Here is a 23,781-nt window from a genome sequence, read left to right as displayed (position 1 = left end):
CCATTTTTTGTGCAAATCTTGTCTTTTTGAACAGAATTTTAAATTCCTGCCATGAAATTTTAATATTCAATTTTTATTTCAAATATTTCATATTTCTGGGGATGAATATATCTTTAAATAAAATTTTAAAAGAATGGATACATTTTTGAAAAATCTTGTAATTTATGGTCATTTATTGTAAGCTTTCAGGCGCAATAAAAATCAACGGCTACAAATTAAAAACCATCTTCAAACTATAAGAACTCATGCAATGGTTAAAGCATCAACTTAGTTTGCGTAATTAATTTGCCATGATAACCCTGCTTGCCTTACTAAGCCAGAAGTAAATAAAGAAAAAAGTCATATAACTCGCCAATAATACTGTTAATTACTTATGAAAAGTATCAGAAAAGAATTTAAATTGGTTGAAAGTTTACATTTTTTTTTTTAAATAAGAAAAAGAGGATACTTGTCTCCTTCAGACTGCATACAGAGAAACTTAAAAACTGCTTAGTTTGTTCATCTTTATAAATTATTTCGATATTCGTTAAATCTTTTAAGATTTCCTGGAAACAATTGAAAAATTTTAAAAGAGATATTTGTAGGGAAAATGCCAAAATCTCATTAATATTTTTTTTACTTAATTTTAAAACTTTTAATGATTAATCTGATAGACAATTTTCCCTGTGTATGCTATAAACTCAAATCCTATGTATTCTAAGTTCTAATATCTGATTATACTCGAAATACAAACTGAAAAATTTAAAAGGAAATTGCTTTTTTCCCCATCTATTTCTATTTTTTAAGGCAGAAGAGGGTTTTTACTGTTGATTATTTTGCACATTATATTTCTTATGACGGAAAAATGGACTGCAAATATATATATGGGAGAGGATTAGAGATTATCCTAGATTACCAGGGAATGAAAACAAATTGTTTTATTTTCATAATGGAAGTTTATCAATCTTAAGCGAGATTATTAATCATCAAGTCCTATAGTACATACTAATCGTATGTGAGCCTGAGATGATGCGACTTCTAAAAACTTACCAAGCTGTATTTTATAGTATCTTCACATAATGATTATTATTATCTTCTTTACACAAATATAGTAGTTATTTCATAAATTTTATATATCTTTTTCGAAGAGTATTTTTTTAATATCAAGGTCCCACTTACTTCGTAACATTTATAAGCCCCTATCAATTACTTTAAAACAGTTCACTCATAAAAAAATGAAAAAAAAAATCTAAAATAAAAAAAGATGGTGTTACAGAAAATACAAAATTTCAAAATATAATTATTTATAAATTTGTTAAATGGGAATACATTTTTCTTATTACACTTTCGATAGATTTAAATGATTTTAACACTCAACATAATAATATTTTTGTTGCATAAGAGTATTAAATGCACGTCAGTCTTGATTTGTTTTGCATATCCTGGAAACTCGAATCAATTATTTCGACGAGGATAAATCTATTAATCATCTGAACTCAACTCAATTTATATAACCAAACAACATCAATAGATGGCGACACGATTGCCATTAAAACTTCCTCGATAAGTGCAATAAGGTAAAAATTCTTATTCATTCTTCCCGAAACCTCCTTCTTTCTGAATTATCTGTGATGGTCTCCTAAAATGAATTTTATTCATATTGAAATTAAGTTTATTATTAAGTTTTAATTATTAATTAAATTAAGGTACAAAATATTTCAAACGAATTGTGAAAATCATCTTGGATTCTTCAAGATGTTTAATCTTCCGGACTGCAGTGATTTTTGGACTAATTTCAATTTTGCTTGTGGGACTTTCATAATCGCTAATATTATTTACCTGGTAATTAAATATGAATTAATTACAGTACTGTGTGCATCTAAGGTAATTATATTTAAAGTTATTTTTTATAATTGCAAAGTGCTCATGAAAGCGTTAAGCTTATCGATATTGCATAATCATTCTTTTTATCGATGTGTATGTTATAGGTTTACAGCTCATCACACTGCTTTAAGTTATATTTCATATTCTTCTTGCTCCGTTTTCAGTTGAACTTTCGAAAATGCTAATTACAATACCCTTTCGGTTTACTTATGGCATGCGAAATTTGGCACCGATTATACCACGAATATCTCAATATAAGTCCTTTTTTAAGGTATTTTTTAAAATCATGATTTATATGTAGTTTCCGTGCATAAAACAAGATAAGTATCAGCTTTTTTTTTTTTTTTTTTTTTTTTCCCTACGTGGTCACGAATTCTTGTACCTATTTTTTTACGAGAAAATTTTAAAACTGGGAAACTTGGTTCTTTCATTGAGCTTTATTATTATTATTTAAAAAATACATTTTCTCGGCGAATAACGATTACTTACGACTAAAGTCGAGAAATTTTAATATTTTTCGTCCTAGTGTGAAGGGTTTTAAATTCATTAGTGAACAGCTAATGGGACTAAAATATATTGATACCTTTTTAAAATATTCATGTATGGCAGGGTTGATAAGAATTTCAAAATAGTAGTCTCTCTTTTCCTTCTAGGATAACTCTTTAGACTTCTTGTTTTATTTTAAAGTAGCTAGCACAGCCTAACTTCATGTGTGCTCAGATGAAAAAAAATATTCAGGATATTTGCTCCTTGTTTCATTCATGAGCATTATTTGATTTTAATAACAATAAACTTTCCTTTTTATTTGACAAAAATTTAAATAAATGCTAGATAGAATTACCTTTAGTATTTAAAAAGAATTTCGAAATTTTATGTATAGGGGAAAGTTGGTAGGAGTAGGAAGGAGTTCACACACACACACAAAACTAGTTTAGATTTACTAAGAGTGCAGGTTATAAAAATTTAACAGCATGTTCTTTAATTTATTAAAAAAAAATACAAGAACTGTAAAATACAAACAATTAGCTTTTACCTGCATAGTTAAAAATTGTAACATTTTTGTCTCACATCTCCCTTTTATGAGGGAGCTATGGTACTAATATAAAGAAGGAATGGGACAAAATTTGAGAAAATTAAAACTAATAAATATTGTATTTTGATATCCTTTTCATTCAATGATATATGGTTTTGGACATGCCAAACAAGAGTTGATTGTAAAATCTTCTTTGGTGATCCACATTTGAAAGCTTTTATTATCTTTTATAACCATTTCTAATGATTGCAATATGTTATTATTTAATGTTTTTTTATATATTCTTTTGAAAAAAAATGCTTTTTCTTTCATATTCTTTGCATTTTTATGTAAAAAATATATAATTATTCTTTTTAATTTAGATTAGCAGAAGTTTTAATAAATAACTTTCATAATTTAGCTTCATTTTTAATTACTTAATGTTTATTATATTGCTTATTATTTTATTATATTTCCAAATGAAATTAAGTGATAAACATGATTTTAGATAGAAAATAATTTTTTTTATGTGAAATGATACAGAATGATCTACTGTATGTATTCATACTTTATATGTTACAGTTATTAAAAGCAAAACAAAATATGTTTAGAATCAGCATTAAGAAAAATTAAAATCTTTAATCATTAGTGTATTTAGCTATTTGCAAAATGAATTGAAATGTAATCGAACATGTCCCATTATTTCCTAATTTATATTGTCCCATTCCTCCTTCTGCAGCATTTTCTGTTTATTTTCACATTACATTAAGCATGTTACGTTTAAGCTTAATTTGACTGTTTGTAAACACTATATCTTTGAGTTTATTATACATTTAAAGTATTTTTATTTTACAAATAATAAGTCATTGGAATAAAAAATCATTGGAAAAATAAGACTTTGTATTCACTTCTGAGGCTTTAAAAATCAGTTTTTCTGTTTTAGACACAAATAATATTATAGCTGGTGTTACAAGTAGGAGCTATAGCTGCTTTATGTAACAGAAAAACTAGAAATAAATTCTGATCTTTTATTTAGACATAAATGCAGCTGTCCTATTCCTACCATTGTCCCATTCCTCCCAACTCTCAACTACGTTCAAATTTTAAATTGAAAAAATATGCATATAAATGGTGCTTTCACCAGTACCTAGTTAAAATTTTATAATTTCAAATCAAGTCTAATAGTTTTTATTAACTATGTGCTGAACTTGAAAATTAGTGAATATGAAAAAATTAAAAAGTACTAAAAATGAATTAGAAATTTTTGCTTGGCTATCAGTATAACTTCTCAATCTCTTAAATAATTAGATATTTATGATATTGGTGGGAGTTAAGAGAGCAGGCCTTCTTCCCTACTGCTTGTTATGTAGTTTCAACAAAATATTGTAAAGCTATCATTTATAATTTTCCCCGTATATTGCGTTAAAGTAAATATATAAATAATCTAACATATGAATGTTAAATAATTTATCCTTGAATTTTTAGTTATTTATTGTTATTATTATTATTATTTTAAAGTTCTACTTTGGGCATATATATTCCATAGTAGATGAGAATGTATATTTTTGTAAGAACTTTTGTGTACTCTAGTAGTAATGGGAACACCTTTTTCACTGTATGATCTGGTCTGATTAGCAAGCCATCCTGTTTCCAAATGTTGTGTTTGATTGCATTCATATATAAATTTTTGAGAACTTTGATTTTTAGTTCTTGGTAATACCCATTTACATGCAATTAATCTTATTCCAGAACAGAAATAAAGTTGAGTTGAATTAAAATTTGTTTTTCCATGTGAAATCCTTGTAACAGCAGGAACATAGTATCTATGCCATATTGAAATTAGGACACTGTGTATACTGTTATTTTGTTCATACGATCTTTAGTATTGAATTGAATACTATAAATATATAATTTTTGTATTATTCTATTATATAAAAAATTATAATATTTTAATATAATAATTAATTATATACAAAATTATAATATAAAATAATTATATTTTTGAATTATTCATGACATGACAAATATAATGCTGTACATGTTGCATTTTATTTATTTTTTTAATTTACATTCAAGGAAAAACTTTATTTTATTTTCAGTAACTTAAATTCTTATATGTAATTTAGATTAATGAGGATTCGTATGAGAATGGAGGAGACCTTGTTGCTAAAGTGCTTAAGGTAATCTATATTTATGAAATTTTCCTTCTATCTATCTATCTGTATATATATATATATATATATATATATATATATATATATATATATATACTGTGTATGTATGGAATTTTTGATGATTTTTTGGCTTAATATTTCTGTTGAGATGGATAATATAGAAATGACAAATGAGTAATTTATGCCTTATCAAAAACTTAATAATTAATCTTATATTTGTTATCAAAATAATATAAATAAAACTTTAAGGCAATGATTTAAATATATATATATATAAATTTATTTTTGTTTTTGGTTCTAAAAATTGTTAGCAATTTTTAAATAATCAATTAGATCTTTGTAAAGACTACTCAGAATTGAATGAATACTGAACATATTCTGTGATTCTTATTAAAGAAAAAAATTATTAAAAGGAATATATTTTTTTATAAAAGAATTTTACATTCAAAAGAAGTGTAAAAAAAATTTATTTTACGACTTGTGTTTTTTTAGTCACTGTAATATAAGAATAGTTTTGATATTGTTGTGCAAACAGGGCTGTCAGATAAATTTGGCTTGCAACTGATTATTCAATGCGTTTGTTTTATAAAGTGATATTCAAGGTTAAAATAAAATTTGAAACTGTTATTTTTTTTTCAACAATTATGTATCTGCATCTTAATTTTTTTTTTTAAATTGCTGTTTGTAAAAATTTTTTTTTAAATTTATTTATTAAGCAAAAAAAAAAAAGAAAAAAGATCCATATATATATATATTTTTAAAAAGCTATACATGCTTAGAAATAACAACTTTATTTCAGAATAAAGACTTTTAAATGACTAATAATAGTTTTATATCAGAATTTCATTTTGAAATTTGTGTACATACAAGTAATGTACACAAATACATGTTACAAATACAAGTAATGTATTTTAATACAAAAATGCTTTTTTTCATCTTGCTCACAAAAAATGCAGAATAATTTTCATTGATAACCTTTATTTGTTTTCAAAAATAAATTCCCTTCTCTTAATTATTTTCATACACTTGAAAAACTTTTTTTTTTTTTTTTTTTTTTTGTCATCATAACATAGCCTTTGCATTGCTTCAAAATGGGATATTATAATTAAACTATATTATCAATACAAAGCATTTTTATTAGGATCATCTGTATTAAGGCTCTTTTAGCCTCTGATTCATTTGTTTATTGGAAGCTTTTTTATTGGAATTCTAGTTTTTCTTATTTAATCTTATCTTTGAAATGTTTTGTTTTAATGTGAACCTTTGTTGCAAGATTTTGCCAATGATGATATGGTTCCTATGTAGAAAGATGTGAAAAAATGATATAATTTCTGTTTATAAATATTGAACACAATTTGGAATGAACAGGAATTTTTTTAATAAATGTTTATTTCTTAAAAGGATAAGAGGAAAGAATAAGAAAAAATAATTAAAATATGGTTGGCTTTCATATTTTGTCTTTAGTTTTTTTTTTTTTTTTTTTTCTAATTTCAGAGTCATGGTGTTACACATATGTTCACATTAATTGGAGGGCATATTTCTCCTATTCTTGTAGCAGCTGAAAAACTTGGAATACGTGTGATAGATACTAGGCATGAGGTATACTTATCTGCCTTTTTTTTTCTTTCAGAATTAATTTAGGCTATGCTCATTAATGCAAGTGGCTATTTTGTATTTGCAGGTTACAACCGTTTTTGCTGCAGATGCATTTTCTCGTATTTCTGGCAAAATAGGAGTAGCTGCTGTAACTGCAGGCCCAGGTTTTTAAATATTTTTTCTTATATATATAAAGCAATCGTTCACTTATTTTATTCATAGCACCTCCAGTAAACTTCTATATTATATACTATGAAGAATGTTATTAAAAGGGAAAACAAAAAAGATATTTTTTAAAAAGTTATCAATATTCTGCTGATTTTAGTGCTTTAGACTTTCTTTGATTCCTTTTTATTTAGAAATTTGTATTGATGTTAGTCAGTTATTTGAAATATGTAAAATGTTTTTAATTAATTTTTCCTTTACAAAATTGTCTTTAATTTGAGCATTTTGCTCACATGTGCTCATGATGTATAATTTTTTTTTCTTTCATATTAGTAAATTTCTGTTCAAAAGGATTTTCCCTGTGAATTAATCTGCTGTTACTTTTTATTTAGGTTTATTACAAATTTGGTTGTTATCTTATTCCGATTATTTAAAAAAAGTCTTGCATCGTTATTCTTAAATTTTAAACACATTTTTAAAATTTGCCATGTATTTATACTTCATATGGTACAATAACTTTTTTTTCTGTACCGGATACATACTAGTATTTGTGTTCAATATTTCGTATGTTAAAAGGATTAAAATGAGTCATATATTTATTTCTATGAAATGCATATGATTTCTTAGAATTTTGATAGTTCTTGAAGCATCAAACTTAATGCTTAATAGATGCAGATATCACTGATAAGCAATTTTACTGGCATGAAGTGTCATCTAGTCATACAAATCGAAACAAGTTGCTTACATTTAATTTCACTTAAATATTCATTTCATTTGTTGTACAATATTAAAACATATGCAAGATGGGCAAGTTCAAACAATTTTTGAAAAACTATAAACTTAGCAAATATAGAGCTTGATATATGTATGCAGATTGAAGTTTTCAGACATTAATTTTATTTTGATATTAGTATTATGTATAATATTTTTTGAAAATGCTGTCCTGCTTGCAACTTGATGCATCTATCTATATTGCATTAAAATTATATTTAATGTTTTCAGTATAAGTAGTGATCATGTAATAGTCTGTTTTTCAAATTCTTTTTCCCTTCATGTATTTCTTATAAATCCTAAAAATATATGTTAAATGTGATAGAATTTCAAATATGGAGAATAAAATATATATATACATATTTTTTAGGTGTTACCAATACTATAACTGCAGTTAAAAATGCTCAGATGGCAGAAACTCCTTTACTTTTGTTAGGTGGGGCAGCAGCTTCTCTGTTGAAAGTAAAATTTGGTTTTGTGATCTAATTTTTAGAGAAATTATTTAAATTATGTACTTTAATGTTAGAAAAAGTGTTAATATTATCATTTTATTTCATTTTCAGGGAAGAGGTTCTTTACAAGACATTGATCAAATAAGTTTAATGAAATCTGTATGCAAGTATCATAAATCAGTTACATGTGTGAGACACATTGTTCCTGTGCTACGAGAAGCTATACAAATTGCTTATTCTCAGACTCCTGGTAATTAACTCATAATATAAAATTTCATTTTTTCATTTATATGTATTTATGAATTCTACTATCAGGAGTGGAAATTAAAATCTTTTATTTTTTTAAGTTTTAATCTTCCTTTTCCTCCATTTTATTTAATATGCATTGATAACAGACAAATTATAATCTGACTGTTTGGAAACAAAAAATAGAACTGGCTTAGTGTTAAACAGCCATGCACATCAAAAGAAATTATTATTATTTTTTTTAAATTTTCATATTTTGTTTGAAATGAGGTTACAGAGGTGAATTTAGTGTTCTGCTGCTTTGGAAGAAAACTTGCACTTTCACATTGTAGTTACGGTGAATTTAAATAAGAATTTTAATTTTATATCTTTTAAGATAATCAAAGGAGTTAATATTCAGAGTGATGTTTCCTCATAAGAAGTTTTGGAAATATTAATAAAAGGAGAGGATATAATAAATTCAACAAATCGTGTGGATGCTAATTGAAAGGGGAAACAATTATTTAAAAAGATGAAAAAATTGTGAGCTATATAGCGACCAAAAAGTAAAATAAAAATGATTAAGAAATTTAATGTATTATTTTGGGCTAATCACAAATGATTTTCCTCTCTCTGCCTAAGCATCTGCAGTAATGTGAATAATCGTCATCTGGGAAGCAATAATGGACACTTGATAGTGGACTTCTAAGGGCAATGATTGAAAAAGCCATATTCATTCGCCTCTATGGCTGAACCTTTAGTTCCACTGATGGGAAATACTTCTATGAGACCTGTCAGTGAAACTGGAGGTAACTGGATGCCACAGAATTATTGCACCCACAATGGAAACAAAAATTTGCTTACTTATATGGTAACCTGTCACTCACAAGAGTATAATTTTAGTTCATTCAGCATGTGCAACATATCATGCTTTGTAAAAACAAGGAACAATATGTGGAATTAAATTGAAACTGAGGTTTGGAGTTCTGATTACGTATTGTTATACTTTCTCTTAACTAAAGAAAAATTTATAAAAATACAATCCAAGCTATAAATTCTTTTCTTTTAACCTGGAAACAACTGAGTGATGCTCGTGAAGTTCGTTGGGATTTGGAAGGGATTTTTGGAAAACATGATTAAAATATCTTTAATACGGTCCAAAATTAGTTTAATTCGTAAGCCAGTATTAAAAAAAAAGCTTAATTTTACGTACCATGAAATATTTAATGAATTTTGAAAATTTGCGATTTGTCTCATCTTGTAAGGCTACTTACTACTCATATGCATATTGACGTGCTATTAAAGCTAGGCTGATCCAACGATACATTTATAAAGTAAAACTTGTACTTCATCACTTCTGCACACGACTTATTTAAATGAATTGTGGCTGTTAAGGGTATATAAAAGGCTGGTTTGATGAGAATATTAAAGGTTAATGTAGATCCCAATGGCAACTATGGGTCTCATGCTCAATTACTCAGGGGATGGGATGGTCAAATATCTTGAAGAAGTATAGTAGTATTTAGTATACGACATTTTTTTAAATAAAGATGACCCGCCCTAATTTATTTGTATTAGCATGGAATATTCACTATAATTTGAATGCATGATTTTGTCATTTTTTGTGTTTAAACGTGCATTGAAGTGCTTAGTTATAACTGCAATATTATTGCAACCATTACCGAGTGATAAGTGAAGTTTTATGATTATTGTAGACCTGCAGGTTGACAAATCTGAGTGAGGGACATTGCTTCTCATAGATTTTAGGAAAAAGATAATATTTTCGACTCGTATTCTGAAATTATGTAAATCAAAGTATGAGAGGGAATAATTTTGAGTCAGACTGTAAGCTCCGTCACATAAACTTAGAAAGAGCCACTGTACAAACTTTATTAAAGGACATGGTTATATCCAAAAAAATGTACGCCAGTGATTTGACTTAAAAAGTTATTATTAATAAGCTGATGGTGAATCAGTAGTAACTGGTAGATGGTGAATCGCTACGGAGATTCACCAACTGCACAGTTGAATTGTTGATGTTATGAATCAAGTTCCGCGGTGATAATATTAGAGAGCGTATTCAAGAATGTGAGAAGCGCATATTAATTCATATTACTCAAACTATTGAATAGTGTGATTGGGTGAATAACTTTCTGGTGGATTAAGATCAGTAACTTTTGAATAGAGCATTGTTGATTTTCAGCATTTTAGGAAATAGCTGCTCTTGAACGAATGATTCAGAAGAAGCAGGATGCAAAAAATTAATTTTAGATGCCAGTTTTTTAAGCTTGCAATTTAAAACAGTTCCAAAGTCGATAGTTGTATTTTTAGAGGAAATTTTCGACTTCGGTATTGATATGTTTAACAAATATTTCTCGGTTCTTTGTTATGTTTAAATTGATTCCTTAGATTATCAGCTTGACTTCCACCTTTTCACTTGAGACCGTAGTTGATGCTGTTGCATATGTAAGGTTGGAGAGAGAGTGTAGGACTTTTGTTGATAGGAAGTTCTCCAAAACTTACATTTTTTCATTCATAAGTATTTATATCCCACTTTCAAAAGATTTCTAATTGAACTCAAGAATACCCTTACTAACCTCATTGCTGAGTATATAGATTTCACATGTTGCTTAAGTATCACAATATCTTTGCTAGATTTTCTGTATTTGGTTTTGAAGTTGAATATTGCTTTGAATTTCCTGTGGTAATCTCACTGAATGTGATTTAATTTTGGTTTTGAAATTATTTCAAGGGTTTCTTTAAGAGTTTTGCCTAATTATCCAATTGCAGATTCAATACCATTATAATTATTTATTTTGAAAGAGGAGATAAGTTTTTGATTTAATTTGTACTGAAAGATCTCCCAAATGACAGAGAAATACTAGAGTGCGTGATTTTTAGAAAATCTTTCAGTTAATAGTTAAAATTTAATCCGTGTGTAAAGAATCTAGCTCTCAGATATCAGAATAGAAGGAAATACATTTTAAAAAGGCCTAATCATTTGCAATACCCAATTCCAGATTATGTGTCAGAATAGGGAAGTGTACCAGCACTTTTATACAAGTTTCGGTTCATATGAATTTAAAGAGTCTTTTGCGGTAGTTATTTAATCAGTTATGGCAAACCCCCTCTGCTATAATTTGCTAAATTTAGCTATAATGTTTGCGGAACTAATCTGAAAAACATTGGGATCTCTCACAATGATGATAGTCCTAAGAGTAGAATTATTTTTGAAATCCTCCAGTGTCCACTTAGTACTAGGTTTGATGTACATGCTGACGATTTTCGTTTGAAAATGAATTAATTTAAATTCAACTCGTCTCTCACTATCTCATTGTTTGTTCTTTTAAAATCATAGTAGGATTGATTGTGAAATATTATGAAGCTTTTATAAAATTTTAATGAATAACTGTAAACACTTATTTTTAGGGCCTGTCTTTGTTGAATTGCCATTGGATGTTCTATATCCACATAAGTTTGTCAAACGGGAGATGAAGATAAAAGAAAACCCTAAAGGTCTTCTGCCCAAAATCATGAATGCGTAAGATTTTTGAAAAAATTAATTCTTCATATCTGGAATGATTTACAAATGTCTGAGTTGTCATCCAAGTTGTTCATTAAAAGATATATATATATATATATATATATATATATATATATATATATAATTGAATGAGTTTAAATAAAGCAATTATTCATCTAACTATAAAATGTCATATTTGTTACTTCTTATGCAACTGATTTAATGTATTCATACCTTTAAGATTTATTATATTTATAAAAGAAAAATACTTAAGTTCAGTTTTAAGTTTTCATTAAATTTAATGAATTTCATAATATTGTGTACCTTTATGTTTTACAAACATCTGCAGATTCATGGAAACACTGTGAATTTGTCTCCAAGTATTATAAATCTTATCCTTTGCATGCACAGTGAAATCTCGCTAATCCTTTCCCGATTCTTACTCTTAATACGAAACACTTTTGAAGCGAAACTTTTTTTCGCATAAGAATCAATTAAATTAGAACAATTCGTTTCACAACAAAAAATAATACACAAATTTACAATATTGTAATTTATTATTGGTAATGCAGGCTTTTTTTACAAGAAATTTTCAAAAGGCGACCTTTGACTACGCTTCAAAATTTGGCGAAAGTGAGGCACAGCATTATCGTTAAATGAATTTTAGCGCGTATAACTACTGTCTGATGCTTCTCAACATAGGATGCAATAATTTTCAATACTCTCAGCATCTTCCACATTTCACTGGAATTATTATTGCTCTACTGAGGCTATTATTTCCTCCTCTCCTGACCAAAACTCATTCTTTACTGATACAGAATGCAGCTCTATAAGCTCTTCGATAATTTTAGATAGGCTGTTAGACCATCAAATCGATGTCATTGTTATCCATCTCTAGCCCATAACTTGGCCAGAGACACAATTTTGTAGATTAGGCTCTACAGATACTTGCGACAACGCTCTCGTGTCAAATAATCCATGTAGGGGTTCTCTTAAAAAAAAAACGCTTAACATAGACTTATACTGTGCAATCTTGCACGGGACGTCACAAATTCTACTTGCTATTCGTTCTGATAAATATCGCCCGTTAAGCGAGTCACTTTTTTACATTTTGTTTTCTCATTATGCGAATCGCTAGTTATGTAAGGTGCTCGTTACGCGAGGTTTAACTATATCTCTTTGAAAGATGACTTTTAATAACATTTAAGTTTTAAAATAGTTTTATAAAAATGAGTTTTAGCAATACTCTGCTATAATATATTTATTCTTGATAGCTATTGGAGACGTTTTCAGACATTAGACTAATTTTCAATTTTTAAATAAAAAAAATAAATTATCCCAGAGAAAAATTGATGCAAATTCATATTAAACTTGCATAGTTAAAATTATAGAAATAATTATTCGTTATTGAAATTCTGCACGGAATTTAAAACATTTACATGACAGTAATTTGCTAAATAACATATGTGTCAAGTATGTTTGATGTGTATTTCAAATATTTCACATTTATGAATAAAATTTATAATGCTGAGAACAGATGCCGTATAAAATTTTCTGTCTTTTGTATTCTACCCCCAATTTCTTTTTTAGGTATTTGAAATTTTATTTGCGTTATCAATTTGCTTCTGCTTTTGATGAAAAAGACTTGTCACCTTTACCTGTATATACTCCTGTCGCATCAGATAAGAAAAGTAAATATTTAACTGTTAAACATTTGTTTTAAAGGTGAACATTTTATTTTTTTATTGTTTTAATATTTATTTTAATTTTTCTGAAAATAAACAGTTTTGAAAAGTGAGAAATAGATTTGAACTTTGTTTCCTTAATATTATCCTTAAGTGAGGGGGCATTGTTATAAAAATTATCCATTGCTTTTATGAAATGTATTATGAATGCATGTTTTTTATTTGCTCTTAAATATTTTAATTTCAGATTTAATTTGTTTTAGCTGAAAATGGCATCAAGCTACTTATATACTGCAATGATTTTTTTTCTAGATTGTCAGCGTGTTTAATAAATTAGGAATTCATTAAAAAATTCACAAAAAAAACTGCATCATTTTGAATTCTGCTTCTAATTTCACATTTTGAATAATTTTTTTTCATGCTCCAAATAGTGTTATTATTGTCAGTTTTAACACATCACTTGAATAATATTATTTTCCTTTTCTCGAACGTTTAAATTTTCTTTATATTTATTTCCATTGCTGAAGATACGCAAGCATTAACATCATCAGAGTTACTTTCAACTTAAAAATTGTGTGTTACTTGTGTTTGTCTTCTATTATTTTTTTCACAAATATGGTTTAGAAAAAATGTTTTTGAATTAGTTTGTTTTGTTTTTTTCTGATCTTGTAGCAAAGAGTTTAATGCTGTATTTAATATATTAAAAATGAAATTTTTTAGTTTACATGTTAACCTGAATTAAGCTCATAAATTGTTGGTTTTGAATGAGAAAAGTACTAAATTCACTGTCTTATTTATTTATTATTATTTTTATTAAATTTTCTACTTATATACATTTATATTTCTATGTTCACTATCTTTTATAAATCTTGTCTTTAATAGTTTCAGAATGTCAAAATCTCCTTAAAGACGCCAAGCGCCCTTTGATTCTATTAGGTAGCCAGGCTCTAATACCTCCAACAGAAGCTGAAAATTTGAGAAAAGCACTTGAAGTTAGTGAAGGATCGATCCTTCAATAAAATAACGTTATAGTTATTGAATTGATGATTTGTTTCATATATGCTATGTGTTAATTTCAATTTTTCTTTTTAAAAAAATATTGAATTTTATTGAAACCTATATATTTACTTGATATTTGTTTAGTTGCGTAATTATAGTATGGCAGGAATTGTAAAATACCAGGGGCTTTTTGGTTTTATAGAATCCCATTCCGAAGTATCCCAATTATCTATATCTATATAGAATCTATAGCTATATAGAAGTGAAAAATGGCAGCATTTAAGTCCTAAGCATTTACAGGAAGCCTGCTATGGTCTAGTTACGCTACAATCTGTTTCATAAAATATGCTTGGAAAGTTTAAACTTGCTTATTTAAAAAATACCAGGTTTACAAGTCTTAAAAGTAGCCTTATTACCTTATTAGCCGTAGTTACCTTTTTTAACAAGTCTTAAAAGTAGTCCACCCTTGTTTTTTAATCATATTAATTTTGTGCTAAATTATGAATGCTAATTATTCTAAATTTGAAAACATAAAGCTTTTGGTTGCTTTTTACCTTTTGTTAATTGTCTGATAAATTTATTCGTGCTTCTATAATATTTTTCTAGCATTTGAAAATTCCATGTTTTCTTGGAGGAATGGCTCGAGGTTTACTTGGTCGAAATAATCCTCTCCATATCCGACAAAAAAGACGAGACGCTTTGCAAGAAGCTGATTTAGTTATTTTAGCAGGTTAGTTTATAAAATTTTCCTTTCCTTTTTTTTTTTTTTTTTTTTTTTTTTTAACTAACAAAAAGCATTGTATACTGAGGTAATGTCATTTTAAATTGTAATATTTTCTGGCCGGCTTTACATTATCACTAAAGAAGGAATACTAATTTAATTGTCTGCTCTAAAGCTGTTTCTGCTGGCGTTTAATTGTAATAATAATAATTTAAAAAAAAAACGTAATTTTGAAGTATGTGTGTTTTTTACAATTATATCGGTCATGTGCATTCTTTATTTAAGCAATGAACTAGCATTTTCTTTAAATATTTTTATAGGATCTGTGTGTGATTTTCGCCTATCTTATGGAAGGGTTCTTAGCTCTAAGTCAAAAATTATTGCTATTAATAGGGACAAAACGCAACTTTATAAGGTACTTATTTCTTAAAAAGTTCTGATTATTTGTATTTTATTCTTACTCTAATTAAATTTTCTACTTTACAGTATATAACAAATAAAAAGTTTATGATATAAGATTTTTAAATAAAGTATATATATTTATAATATTATTTTGAACTCGAATTCCACCAAAAGTATTTCATTTACATACATATCCCTTAATATTGAAATAAAGCCTTTTTTAATAGGAAAAACTGGCATTAAAATTTTATACAGTAATATTTAAGTTTAATAAATTTTATGCAATTAAAATTTTATAAGTTACTTTAAAATTAAAATTTTTTTTATTTATTTCTTACTAAAATTTTATTTCCTTTAATGTTTTTTCGTTTACTATATTGGTCTTGCATTAGTCTGTATTATTTTTACCTCCACTGCTTTCTTTTAGAATTCTGGCATTTTCTGGAAACCAACAATTGCTATTCAAGCCAGTGCTTCCGATTTTCTTATAAGATTAGCTAAGAAATCCTCAGGTTATCCTCAGGATGAATGGCTTTCAAAATTACGTGAAAGAGATGAGGCTACAGAAAAGAAAAACAAGTTATTATTTTTTTCTTATCGTTTTTAAATGTTGCTTAAATGTTAAAAACATGAAAGATAAAAAGTAAATGTTGATCTATGAACTGCACCTTTGTTACATTAAGTCAGAATTAGATTAATCACATAAAATGTTGAATGGGTATTTGAAAATTTATAAATATGATTATTAGAAGATTAAATTATTTTTGGTATTCACAGTTTCCTAATTAAAAGACATTGGCAATCATGTAGATATGTGTATAAATTTGGATCCTGGTTGAGGTGGCGTTCATTAAAAAAGAGAAAGAAAAAAACTTCGTATCCAGAATTTTCTATTACTTTAGTGTTAGTGACTAGTGAATACTTATTTGTTTACTGCAGAAAAAAAAGTAATTTAAAATGATGAAGCATCAGTGTTTCACTTTTACAGTCAATAGTGTCCATTTCTTTTAATTATTAGTTTAAATGAAGGAAGAAGAAATTCTATTACTATAAATTAAAAGATTTAATTTGAATAAAATTTATAGCAAAATAATATAAAATGTTCTATAAATGATGGTATAAAATACTACATTATAAAATCATTTTATTTAACTGAAAATAATAGAGCAAATAAAAAATATCTGAAAATGATGATTATGTAACTAAATATTTGATTTAAATATTAAAGGAAAATATTTTTATCTATTGATAATAAAACTTAATTTTTGTAATTTAAGTAAGAATCGATGTTTAAAAATTATTCGCATTTCTTCTTAAACAGTATTTAGCTATTTTTCGTCTTGCAACTACAAAAGTTCAAAATAATAATTTATTTTCAGCCTTCTTACCATAACTATTTTAAATTAAAAGTGAAGAAAATTCAGTCGAGTTTTGTTTATACTCAAACGAAACAAAAATTATGTTTCATTAATATAGCTATATCTTGTACAGTCCGTCAAAAATGTATTCGACACTGCTGTTTATTCCAAATCTAATTACCGCACTATAATATTGTAAATGCCAGTCGTTATAAAAATATGTTCTCTATAAATGTATTGAATAATTATTGATGTATGGGCTCGTCTGAAGATTTATATTCATTGAAATTCAATTTTTCAAATAGCGACACCGAATTTCGATTGCATATTTGGATTCTCTGAATAAAAATAGTTCAAATACATATAGTATTTTGTAATTTTTAGTTTACGGTTGATGAGTTTTATAAGAAATTGAAAATTTAAATTCCTAATTTTTAATGGGATTTCTCGTATTTTCTAGATATTTCAATACATATTAAATCTTTGGCAATAATTCTTAATTTACATTAAAATACAAAATAAGCAAGACTAAATTAGGGCATTTTTTTAAAATATGAAAGTATGTTTTATATTTTAATTAATTTTTAAATTTAGAAGTTAAAAATTTTTGAATTTCTTTCAATCAAAGCAAAGACTTAAAACATCAATATTATAAATCTTGTCAAATTTCATCAAATGGTTTTTAAAGTATGTTGCAAAAACTAAAAACTCTCAGAACAACATGATTTTCACATTGTTTGGAGGGGGGGGGGTGGAGTCATCTCATTTTCGCAAAAGAATTCTATGACAGGAATTAAAAAAAAAAAAAAAAATCGTTAAAATGAAAAGGTAAACATAGCATGTCTTTCAATGCTCTAGATGAAGTTTTTTTTTTTTTTTCTCTTTAAATAAAGAATGCTAATGAATGCTAAGATGGGAGAGAAAAATCGATACACAAAGCAGATTCTACTTCGCTTACATTGCAAGCGAAATTTCGTTTGGTACGAATAGGAGTATTACAGTTTGAAAAAGTGATTTGTGTAGTCTTTCATTAATGGGGAAAAAAACATAGAAGAAAAATTCTTTATTAAGTTCAAAATTTATATAGCGTGAAATATATTAATAAAAAAAACAATATTGAATAAAATGCAAATGCAACTCTTTGCTTAGATAATGCAATGACATTAGACTTTCAAAAAATATCCTTTTTTAAAAAAAGGAACGAAGAAAATGCTTATAAGCATTTCAATACATATTTTCTTTATTTTATCCGCTTTCTGATAAAGAGATAGTAAGTATTAAATAATTCTTAAAAATGATTTAAAGTATCGTTTTTTGAAAACTTGGACAAGCAAATAAGTAGCATAATATTTTTTTGCGTTTCATTTACAAAGGAATGTTTCAGAAAATAAGCATCTGGCTGTAATTTTTAGCTACTACAAAAACTTTTAAACTTAAAACAATTTTATTAATAATATTTATTAATTAGTTTTATTTTTAATATTTATTATCTATTATTTATTTATTTTAAATATACAGACAAAAGTGTGTGTTTCGAATTTTTAATTACTTTTGTTACATTGCTAATCGTGTTATGCATAAGAATAATATTGATTTTTCGTATAGCAAAATTATCGTATTAATGACCGAAATGCAAATTTGAATAAAGGTAAGAACTAAGAGTAATCTATTTGCTACGTTTATATATATATGTTTACACATTCCATAAACCTTTTTTCTAGTAGATCTCCAGTTATTTTGAATTGATTTGTCTAAAATTTTATTTCAGGGGATTTCTCATTATTTAAATTGGTTAAAAGGCGATAAAATAGCATTAGCAATTTGAAAATTTAAAATTATGTAAAAATACATTTTTGTAGATGGCCTTCTTATGCGAATGCAGTTTATATATTTTTAAAGAGGACATTCTTCCAAAGCGAATGATATTTTTACCTTGGATTTAACTTTTATAGATTACGAGTAATAATAGGTTCCGGATGCTCTTTTGACGGACTGTATCTTAAATTCAATGACTAAACAGGAAAGTTTTTCAGTTTTAAGAATAAAAGTGGAACCTTTTTTGAATCTTTTGGAACATACAGTACAAATTTGTGCTTTACCCTTGTAAATGAAAAATATTGATCAATGTGTTTAATTAACAAGATATTAGAGAAAAATTAGGTAAAGTTCCATGTAAAACTAGAGGTTTCTAAGAGCCAAAATGTGTTTAAAGCTAACTTATTTTAAGTAGCTCAAAAAGAGAAAAATAAAGACGTTTTCTTTTATTTTGTGTATCTAATTTCTTAACGCTTGATTAGTTATTATTGATTATTCTTGAATGCTATTCCGCCCATCTTGAATCTTATTTATTGTTGCATATATAAAAGTCAGATACAATTCATTTATTTCCAGCCATGATGTATATGAATCTAAAATTTGGTTGCAGTTATGTATCAGGTGGAATGCTTGTTTCAAATTCGAGGAGTCCTAAAACGCCATGATGTGTCATTTTTTTTTTTTTTTTTTTTTACATGCATTCTCTAATTTTTAACTCAATTTTGATTTAAACATGAAGAAAAATTGGTTGTCCCGTACTAAAATTTTTTGGTCATACGTTATTTTTACATCACTACTCACATTTCCAGAAATGATGTATCCATCCAAATTAAATGTATCCTTCCAAATTAATATTTCGTAATTTTAAGAAATATCGAAAAAGGTTACAGATTTATGTTGTTAATCTTTTAAAAATTGACTTAATTTTTGGTAATGGCAATTTGCATCATATATATATATATATATATATATATATGACTTACAAACCAAAGTCTACAATGCAGTATGCAGTATATTATTGAAAGATACAGTGATGTGTAAAAATTTAAGGATAGAGATTGATCCGGAAGAACTCCGAAGTTAAATAGCTTGCATAAAAGAAATATCATGTGTAAGGTGCAAGATAATCCCTCGGATTAGTGCATTTCAACTTGCAACTGATTTAATGGTTAATTACAATATTAAATTCGCATCTTAAATTCTGAGAAATATCATTTAAAAAAAGGTTTTAATGGATGTGGGGCCCTTAAGAGGCCTGTTATAAGTCTCTGCTACAGAAAAAGTCTCGAGTTTACAAAGAAGCATATAAGCAAGCCTCTATCTTTTTGAGAATCGGTCCTTTTTAGTGATGAATCAAAATTTAATATCTGTGGGTCAGATGGTCGAGTTATGATCTGGAGGGAATCAAAACAGCATATATTACTTAAGAACTTATGTGGAACTGCGAAGCACGGTAATGGTTGAACATGGTATGAGGGTATATAAGTGCTGCTGGTGTCGGAAATTTATGTTTTATAGATGGAAATATGGATAAGTACATGCATCTTGACATTCTAAAACAAAATGTTTTAACCAATGCAGAAAAACTATCCCTTGGAATGGACTTTACTTTTCAATAGGACAACGATCCTAGGCACACCTCCAAGATTTGTCAAGATTAATGCCTCTATCATGTTAAAAAATAGCTTCATAGCCCTCCCCAGTCTCCCGATTTAATCCTTATAGGACATTTATTGGAAGAAATCGGTCTTGAACTAAAAAAATATAATAAGAACAAGGTTGAACTCAAAAGGGCCATTCAAGACATTTGGAATAGTATTTCCCCAGAAACAACAAAAAAACTGATGGGGGTTATGCCACAACAGTTGAGAGAAGAGAAAAAGGCCAAAGAAAGATCTACCGATCATTAAATGCAAGTTGGTCAGCATAAAAAAGGTTTTTCACATGTACTATGTAAATACCGTACGGAAACTTTTTTGTTCCTTATTAGTGGCATTTTTTTATTCTTTCAATTTAAATATTTAATTTTCTTCATATTTTCTCCTTTATAATATTTATAAATAATAAATGAAATTGTGTTAAACCAATTTTAAAATTTTCATTTTCGTAACAAAATATTTTGTGCCAAAAATTAAATTTCTATTAACAGTCATAGCTGCGTACGGAAACTTTTTTTACCCACTGTATATATATATATATATATATATATATATATATATATATATATATATATATATATATTTCAAATCAAAAAAAACAATAGAAGATGTTGTGTGAGTACAGAAATATTAAAAAAAAAAAAATGCATATATTAAATTAAAAAAAACGTTTTTAAAATTTTTAATTAAAGACAATGCATTATTTTATAACCCCCCAAAAAAATCCTACACTTAGAAAATACCTAGTTCAGTGTTATAATAATGCCTGATTTTTTTTTCGCCAAAATGCTTACTTTTTTCAACTATTTCTCGCACCGCACCCTGTCTGTTTTATGGATTTTCTTTTATTACTGCATTCCAATTTTTTAAGTATAAATACACAAACGTATGAATTTTCTTTTAAGCAAATATTCAAATAAATTTACATTTATTAAGAAATTATGGTCAAAGTATATGAAATAGTAAAAACCACACGTGCACACAAAATTATGCTGTGGCAAGGATCACATGCCAATTAAATTTTACAAAATCTTTTTTATATCTGTATTTCCCTGCAATTTTATTTAATTGTTGAGTTAGTGTTAATTTTATATTACTTTTTGGTGAGTCATAAAAAAATTGTTTTCTATTTCATGGTCACGAAATATTATCAGATATGGAAAATGTGAAGTGATCTTTTTTGTGCCAACCAATAAGATCCTAAAGTTTAATTTAGTTTGTTTGAATACTGATTTCCTCATAAATGAAATTTGCTGGATACTATGTTTTAGTAGTATATTTTTCATTATAATTTATGTACTCTATGCTAAAGGTCACTGAACATTTTTACCAATTTGGTATTTTTTATATAAGGTTGTTTTTTTTTTCTTTCTAAAAATTGTTTTATTTTAGTATTACGTGAAAAACAATATAATATGCATTATTTTTTAATTAAATAAATTTTATAACTACCAAGAATAGCCATTCTGTATTCATTTTCTTATATGTTAGAAGTTTGAATATTTGTGTGCTGTTAATGAAAATACATTATTTTAATACTTTTGGAACTTAATTATCAGTTAATTAATTAGTACAATTAAATTTTGATCTATACTCATGGCGTAAAAGGATTGTGAATTTGAGTAAAAGAATTATTTCAATTTCCATATTGTTTATAGTTATAAATTTAAAAAAAATAAAAAAAGGATCAAAATCAAAAGCAAACTACGTTTTTAGTAAACTAATAAATTTTTTAAATTTATTAGTTTAAAATTTAAAAATAAATTAATCCCATCAAAGAATTTATCCCATATCATTCTAATTTAACAGACATGTCATTAATTTTGACGTTTTATATAATTTGATCTGAATCTTGCTAATTTTTCCTCACTGAATTCCTTCAACTTGTACAAAATATTAAAAGTTTTATTAAAAATCTTTTGCATTTATATAGCGAATTTCATTAGCCTATTTAAGTAAAAAAGAGGATTAAAAGATTTGTAAATGAAACAAAATTAAGAATGAAATAATGAGTTGTTTATTTTAAAGTATGTTTGACTTTTTTTTAAGAGAAAAAATCAACTACAACGAATCCCGATATCTTGATCCAGTTCATCTGTTGTATGATCTTGAAAAAGTTCTGCCTGAAAACACCGTGATTGTAGCCGATGGAGGAGACTTTGTTGCTACATCTTCTTATATATTGAGGTGAAATATGAGATTCATTTTCCTGTTAAGATGCTTTATTCCATTTAGCTTCTCTCTTCTGATATTTTTTGAATAAGGCAATTGTCTTTTCTTAATTGCATTTCTTTATGCATTTTATTCCTAATTTTCTAAAGAGAGGAACTTCAGAGAATTTAATTTTCTTCCGAATTCATCTTAAGTTTTCGTGGTTTTTTTTTTTCATTGTGATAATAATTTTAAATTAATGAAGATTTGAGTGCTATATATTTCCATATTTATTTATTTACATTTTAGGTTAGAATTTAATATTGAAAAAAAATGACCGTGGTCAATGTTTTTTACTATATAGATTTCGGAAAGTGACAGTTTCATTTCTTATTGCTCTTGCAATTTAAGGAAATTGCATGAAAACATTGCGAACTATTTAAGAAAAATGAAGTGTGATGGAATAAATAATGAATTAATGTAAATAATAAATGAAATTGATTACAGAGTTGAAGGTATTAAAATTCAATTACAAAGAGGGAGGAGCAGAGATAATGTTCATTTTCACACTAATTCTGCATAAATTTGAAATTTGCATATATTTGATTGAAATTGTTTAACTTTTTTATAGCCGAAATATCGGTCTTTCAGAATTCTTATTCTTTTCTTTTTCTCTCTCATTCATTTCCCCAACTTTATTATTAAATTTGTTGTCCCTCAATGGCTAGGTAAAAACATGTGCTAAATTGTCTTATTACTCGAGCCAACACAGTACATTGTTAATGTTTTCTTTTTATTTAGAAGCTTTATCCTAATTAGTTTGCATTTTTTCGTCTTATTACTTTATTAATAATTAACTTCCTAATTATATATTTATATTATATTTTTATGCTCTCAGTACTCAGTGCAGTTGAAGTTTTATTTGCATCGCCCTCTCTTTACTATGGTAATATTTTTTCTTTCTTTTAAGCATTGTGTTTCTAATTAATTACCTTAGTAGGAATGCAAAACTACACTGTTTTGTCTTATTTCATAATCTTGTGATATTTCTTGAATTTGTTTCCCAGTTGTCTGATAACATATCTTAAGACATATTTAATTGATATGTGAATAGCGTTTTTTAGTATGAAGATGTCATTTAAATATATTGACATTAGTGTGAAGATGTCATTATACAGCCTGAGTAAAAACTTTAAGGCCAGTAAAAAATT

General features: G+C 26.6%; 1 protein-coding gene across 2 annotated transcripts in view; it reads left to right on the top strand.

The window, feature by feature from the left end:
* The first annotated feature begins 1,567 nt into the window (after positions 1-1,567).
* LOC129960345 (2-hydroxyacyl-CoA lyase 2-like) overlaps positions 1,568-23,781 on the top strand; it is a 31,333-nt gene continuing 9,119 nt past the window's right edge. Inside the window, exons 1-13 of one of the 2 annotated variants that reach the window (XM_056073720.1) lie at positions 1,568-1,863; positions 5,002-5,055; positions 6,544-6,648; positions 6,731-6,809; positions 7,952-8,043; positions 8,145-8,283; positions 11,688-11,799; positions 13,372-13,472; positions 14,349-14,458; positions 15,072-15,195; positions 15,507-15,601; positions 16,016-16,167; positions 22,469-22,606. In XM_056073720.1, the coding sequence (XP_055929695.1) occupies positions 1,735-1,863; positions 5,002-5,055; positions 6,544-6,648; positions 6,731-6,809; positions 7,952-8,043; positions 8,145-8,283; positions 11,688-11,799; positions 13,372-13,472; positions 14,349-14,458; positions 15,072-15,195; positions 15,507-15,601; positions 16,016-16,167; positions 22,469-22,606 (1,430 nt within the window). In that variant the 5' untranslated portion in view covers positions 1,568-1,734. Of the gene's footprint in view, positions 1,864-1,968; positions 2,135-5,001; positions 5,056-6,543; positions 6,649-6,730; positions 6,810-7,951; positions 8,044-8,144; positions 8,284-11,687; positions 11,800-13,371; positions 13,473-14,348; positions 14,459-15,071; positions 15,196-15,506; positions 15,602-16,015; positions 16,168-22,468; positions 22,607-23,781 lie in introns of those variants that run through there. The other variant, XM_056073722.1, reaches the window with a different exon arrangement.

The sequence above is a fragment of the Argiope bruennichi genome, chromosome X2 (assembly GCF_947563725.1).
Source record: "Argiope bruennichi chromosome X2, qqArgBrue1.1, whole genome shotgun sequence".
NCBI classification, from domain to species: domain Eukaryota; kingdom Metazoa; phylum Arthropoda; class Arachnida; order Araneae; family Araneidae; genus Argiope; species Argiope bruennichi.
Note: the sequence above shows the minus strand (reverse complement) of the source record. Positions and strands in the feature narration are given on the sequence as shown.